We start from the raw sequence: 6,414 nt of genomic DNA, 5'->3' as shown, positions 1-6,414 counted from the left end.
GCTCAGAGGGCTAACCCAGACCACACAGCTGATTGTAGCCATTGGTGCCTCCTTGGATTGCCTGATACTTAGGATCAACTCTTTTATACTGTCTTGTTCTATTAAGTTGTATGTGCTTTTAATTCATTTTATAATTAGTTACTAATTTTGATTATAGGTTTGCAGAGGGGTGCATAAACTGCACTTTACTGTATTAATATTGTGTCTTAATAAATGATATAATTATATAGTTCTTTCAAGTCAAATATGATATTATCTTCAAGATTTAGACTGATTCAACGCTCGATTAAACTAGAAGACAACATGTTTCAACTCAAATTATTGCTTAGTTCCAAGTTATCTAACATTACAGTCCTTTTGAGGGCAAGATTTTTGTAAAGTGGAAGAACTGAAGCTTTTTGCACATTAAACCAAAAAAAGGGAAGATTCTCATTCATAATTAACTTCCACTACAAAATATTGATTGCACACTTAGCTTAAAGAAACAACAGGTTGATGACAACCAAAGATGATCCGACGATCACGGCATCTCTTAGTACTCGTAAACATCGCCTATATTATACACCAACACATTTTATTAAATAATTCATACATTCTATTGTCTTCCAGTAGGTAGGCATTAACTCTGTATGGCAACTCCAGGAAAGTCCATCATCCGTGGTATACTATCAATAACCTTGGATGGCTTGTTGCTGAGGGGAGTCTCTGCGTCATAAGCTGAGAGATGAACCCCCAAGGCAGCCCGGCCCGAAGGGTCAAGGTTGTTTTTCCAGGCAGCGTCCCACTCAACAGCTTTAGCAGTGCTGCATGCCACACTTGCTCCTCCAGGAACAGTCAATCTAGCTGAGTTCTGTTAAACCAAGCAAAGGAAGATGATCACTTTAGCAATTAATGCTGTTGACAAAAAGTTAGAAGTGTAAACGTATTCAAACTACGAGATTCAGAAAATCACCTGAGGGAAGAACCTCTCGAAAATCATTCTGTAGTAATATGCTTCTTTTGTAGTTGGTGTGTTGTGAGGAAATATGAAAGAAGCATTGGACATCATCTTATCGGTCACCTGAAAGATTGTAATTGTTAAATTATGAACAATAAACTAAGCAAACGCATATAACAGAACCCACTTAAGAAAGATATTTACATGTCGGGCAGTATGGGCTTTGAGACCATCGATCCAACTATAACCAACACCATCACTGAACTGTTCTTTTTGTCTGTAGAGGATATGCTGCAGGGCATCATATAGGACATGTTAGTTTGGCTTCATAGTTGACAAATATGAAAGACAAGAAATGAAATTAGAAGACCTTTGGCAGATAGGGATGTTCTTCCTCATCAAATGCCCTTCTTAGAACCCACTTCTCGATGCGTCCTTCATCATTTTTTATCTGATTCATAAACAAAGAACTATTTGTCATAAGTCTGTAAATCTCAACCATGAATGAATAAACCAAGCAATTCCAGGAACAATAAGAAAAAAGATGCTTGTTTACATACCATCTTCGCTTCAGGGTCTATAGACATGGCAACATTGATAAATTCTTTGTCTAAGAAGGGGACTCGTGCCTCTAATCCCCATGCGGATGTTGCTTTGTTAGCTCTCAGGCAATCATATTGGTGAAGCGCCTTGATCTGCATAAAAAGGTATCAAAACAGACCAGTTTTCGTTATATCTTATGTTCCAACTCCCCTACTCATAAGTGAAGTGCTGAATAGGATGATCTATTACCTTGCGGCATGTCTCCCGGTGGAATTCATCCTTATTTGGTGCCTTGTGGAAGTACAGGTATCCACCAAATATCTCATCGGAGCCTTCACCAGAAATAACCATCTTCACACCTAGTGACTTGATCTTTCTTGACATCAGGAACATAGGAGTGCTTGCCCTGATCGTGGTGACATCATATGTTTCGATGTGGTAGATGACATCTTCAATGGCATCGATTCCATCCTGCCACATTAGAGAGCAGTCTAGCTTGTTACAAGTTTATTAGACCCTAAATTCTTGAATAGAAAATGCTACAAAAATGTCGACTCAATACTTGAACAGTAAAATGAAATTCATGATGGACAGTTCCCAGATAGTCTGCAACCTCCCTTGCTGCCTTCAAATCTGGTGAACCCTGCAGAGAAATTGACAATCAAGTTTTAAGAATCATTTAAATCCTCTAGAGCTTTAATGGTTCATCGTGTACTTTACAACTTACCTCTAGGCCAACGCAGAAAGAATGGAGCTGAGCTCCCCAATGTTTGGCAGCCTTGGTACCAGCCAAATACCGAGCAGTGATAGAAGCAACCAATGATGAATCAAGTCCTCCAGATAGCAAAACTCCGAAAGGCACATCAGTCATCAGTCTTTTGGTCACCGCCTGTGAACATATTGGATACAACCCGTAAGCCAAAACTACATAAAAAAATATATTTATTTCTTTAGTCCAAAAGCATAAAGTGCTTCTTGGGCGGCAAGTAATCAGTTTTACATTTTCAAAGGCACGTCTAAGTACTAGGGGATCATATGGAACCGATGGAATGGCCTCAGAGAACCAAGGTGGATTGTACCACCTTCTAAATCCTCCTGATTTGCTAGAGTACAAGTGGCCAGGGGGAAAGCTTTCAAAGTGTTCACAGTCATCATTCAACCCTTTCAATTCCGATGATATCCAAACCGAACCTGGTTATAAGAAGTAGAATTAAATTAGCAAAAACCAGTTTCAACCCAAATTACTTGCAACGGAGAAAAAAAAAACCTAGATTTACTACCATCAAGTCCCCAACCAATATAGAGGGAGGTGACACCGATAGCATCGCGTGCAACGATGAAGCTGTTGTCACGGGTATCCAGCAGCACAAATGAGAAGATTCCATCCAACATATCCACAAAGTCTTCACCATACTGCTCATACTATTATATAGGTCAAGTACTTATTAGGCAATCATTCACAAAACAAAATAGAAACTTGAGACCAAAAAATTTAGCTCTATCCATGGTGACTGACCAGATGGGCAATAACATCACAGTCACTGCCAGTCCTGAACTTGTGGTTGGCCAACTTCTTCCTCAGTTCTTCATGGTTGTAAATCTCTCCATTCACCTAGTTTTCAGCACAGATTTGATCAATTAGGCAGTCCTCAAGTGTTGAAAAAGTTAAATGAGTGGCCATATAGGGTGGAACCGGAGAAACATTAAATAAAAAGAAGCAAAGAGAGAGAGGCTTACAGTGACAACAACAGACTTGTCTTCATTAAAGAGAGGTTGGTCACCAGAAGCAGGATCAATGATGGCAAGGCGTTGATGGGCCAAATAACAGTCTCCATGTTGGTAGAGGCCACTCCAGTCAGGACCACGGTGCTTCAGCCTGTTGGTAAACCATCATCAACGTGGACAATCACTACTCATTAACCAATAAATTCAATTCAATTTATTAGTCTTTTATGTTCATGAGCTGCTTGAACTAGCATATTGAAACATGGACACTGCCACTTTTTTTTGCTTATGTCCCTTTATATCGTTTCCAAGTTGCAGAGTATCTCTGCTTCAAAACACCCGACATAGCTTAAAGATGATGAAGAATTCAAGACCAAGTTTTAAGGTTGTTAAATTCACCATAACCCTGTCTTTTTTTTTTTATTTCGCTGATCTTTGACAGCAACAAACCATAAAAACAATTTTGTCATTGTCTAAACCTATTGGGGAAATGTTATGCAACCATTTTAAAGACACAAGCATCAAAATTAGCAAAAAAGAAAAAAGAAAGATGAATTGCCTGCGGGAAAGTTCCAGCACTCGAACCCTTTTTGCCTGAGAATCATCAGAACAACCCAAAACAGCTAAAATCCCACACATTTTGTTTCAATAATTAAACACTCCCAAAACACATTTCTTTTTAACAAGAAGTAGAGAAAAATAGAGGGCAGTATTTGAAGAAAAAGAAAGAGGAAGAAGATGAAAAGGAAGATATCTGAAGGGGGAAGGAAAGAGAAGAGAGGAAAGAGAGGGGGAGTGTAAAAGGGGGAAGGCAAACACGTTGTTGTGTTTTCAAATATCCATCACAACCTATTTATAGTTGCAAAATGTCTGGGGCACCTTTCAAACGGCGATGTTTCGTCGCTTCCTCGGGCCCACCTCTCCCATCACGCCACGTGTTCTTACTTGGTTTCGTCCCATCACTAACGGGGCTTTATCCACTTCCATTGCTGACTCATCATCACCCCTCCTGTTTTTGGAAATGACTCTCGGAAATTGCGTTGGCTCCGATGGTCAAAAAAGTAACATTTTTTCATTCAAGATCATATTTCTTCTTACACAACTAAGAATGAGGATAGATAAGGTGAATTCGGACATTTGTGATATTCAAATATTTTTAATTATTATTTGTATTCATTATTATGAATCTTTTTTATTTTTATGGATGACAAGTTTCGACCGCCTCTTATATATACTTTTAATTCAATGTAATATGAGTAATAATAAATAAACTCAAATTTGACACAGATTAGGAACACATGATTCACTGCCATCCCATCCCTATACCACCAATTTCTACATTTTTCTTAAGTTTTTAACTATTTCTCATTTTGTTTTTTTCATTATTGATACGCCATGGATGATGACTCGTACTTCTTGTATTTACGACTGGATTCCATTTCCACCCTTCCACCAAAAAATTGAGTATTTTGTAATGGATCTGGAATGTTAAATCTATACGGAAAATTAATTTTCTATGGGTAAATTGTTAAAGTAGTCACCCAACTATACATTTTATTCTATTTTGGTCACCTAACTATTAATTATTTTATTTAGTCATTAAACTTTTCGAAATTAAATATTTTAGTTACATTGGGCTGATGTGAGCTTTCTTTTTTATTAGTCTAATAACAAATTTAGCATTCTAATATTTACACATTCTATCAATTTGATCTTGAATATACAAAATTCAACAAATTTAACCCTCAATATTTATAAAATTTATCATTTTAGTTCTAATTTTTTTAAAAATTCAACATTTTTGGCCATTAACATTTACAAAATCTGTCAATTTAGTCCTAACTCTAAAAATTAAAAAATACTTTTTTAAAAAAATCATTTTTAGCCCTTTATAATCTATTGACTAACCCATGTGAGATATTAAAATAAGAAAAAATGTACCCTCTTTCAAGTCACTTGCAAAATAACTCTAAAAAGTTGGGACAAAACACAAAAATTTAAGATCTGACAAAAAATCAATGGCATTAAAAACGTTATATGTTCGAGTAGTAATGCAACCGATTATTCTAGATAGGTTCCAAATCAATTGGTTTGGTCTGATGTGAAGCTTAAATTATAGTATAAGAAATTGTTGCAAATGGCTTGAAAGAGGGGATTTTATTTTCTTATTTTAATATCTTTCATGGGTGAGTTGGATTATGCAGAGCTAAAAAAGAAAAAAAATTAAATATTTTAAAATTTTTAGAGATAGGACTAAATTGAAAAAAATTGTAAGATAGGACTAAATTGAAAAAAATTGTAAATACTAAGGCCAAATTTATTGAATTTTTTTAGAATTACGACTAAAATGGAAAAATTTATAAACATTGAGGGGTAAATTTATTGAAATTTTATATTTAGGACCAATTTAATGGAATATGTAAACATTAGAGGTTAAATTTGTTACTAGACTAATAAGAAAAAAGCCGACATCAGCTCAAAGTACGTGACCAAAATAAAACAAAATGTATAATTGAATAATATTTTTATAATTTATCCATAAAAAATAATTTTCACCATTAATTTAACGTTTCAATGTTTCGAAATATAGATATATATAAAAAAAAAAAAAAGAAAAGAAAAGAAAAGAAGCTTTTCCGATAGTTTTACTCATCATCCAAAAAATTATTGTATATTGTCATGTCATTTTGGTCTACTCGGTTTATTATTATTATTAATCAACCAATGGCTCAACAAGAAGTTAATTCCTATGATTGGAGTGGATTATGTTAAAGTGATTAGGCTTCTTTTTATTAATTAATAATTGGATTGTTTACTTGCAGTGAATTGAATTGAAATCCATGGTGAATTTCTATGATTGATCCGACAATTATTGGGTTTATAAATTTTTTTTTTAAAAAAAAAAGCAAATAAATTATGCCCAAAATAAAGACAACTAATCTAACAAAAATAATGTAATAAAGCAAAAGTTGTACCATCCTCAAAATGAAATTTATCTTGTATTTTTATTTCCCAAATTCAGCTTTGTTTTTTATAAACTAAATTGGGTATAGTTATTTTAGAGTTTATAAATATATTAATAATAATTCATATTTAAACAGCTATAAAGCATTATTAAATCAATATAAACACATAAACATGTTAAGAATCGAAATACTTTAAACTAAAATTGACACATAGTAAAAATCTATAATGAAATTAGAGATCCA

The 6,414-nt window shown here is 34.5% G+C and overlaps 1 protein-coding gene across 2 annotated transcripts; it reads right to left on the bottom strand.

Annotated features, from left to right (window-relative positions):
• Positions 1-405: 405 nt before the first annotated feature.
• Positions 406-4,031, bottom strand: LOC108454333 (asparagine synthetase [glutamine-hydrolyzing] 1-like). 2 transcript variants are annotated; one of them, XM_017752753.2, is made up of 13 exons: positions 3,765-4,031; positions 3,218-3,356; positions 2,997-3,092; positions 2,761-2,902; positions 2,481-2,671; positions 2,208-2,369; positions 2,043-2,123; positions 1,730-1,951; positions 1,498-1,632; positions 1,308-1,388; positions 1,142-1,228; positions 953-1,060; positions 406-850 (listed from the first exon to the last, which is right to left on the bottom strand). In XM_017752753.2, exons 1-13 carry the CDS (start codon positions 3,842-3,844, stop codon positions 620-622), a joined length of 1,755 nt encoding a protein of 584 aa, XP_017608242.1. In that variant the 5' UTR covers positions 3,845-4,031; the 3' UTR covers positions 406-619. The 2 variants fall into 2 exon arrangements, with proteins under 2 accessions (XP_017608242.1, XP_017608243.1); XM_017752754.2 differs by having other exon boundaries at positions 2,761-2,893.
• Between the last annotated feature and the right edge of the window lie 2,383 nt (positions 4,032-6,414).

This window comes from Gossypium arboreum, chromosome 9 (assembly GCF_025698485.1).
Source record: "Gossypium arboreum isolate Shixiya-1 chromosome 9, ASM2569848v2, whole genome shotgun sequence".
In the NCBI taxonomy this organism is placed as follows: domain Eukaryota; kingdom Viridiplantae; phylum Streptophyta; class Magnoliopsida; order Malvales; family Malvaceae; genus Gossypium; species Gossypium arboreum.
Note: the sequence above shows the minus strand (reverse complement) of the source record. Positions and strands in the feature narration are given on the sequence as shown.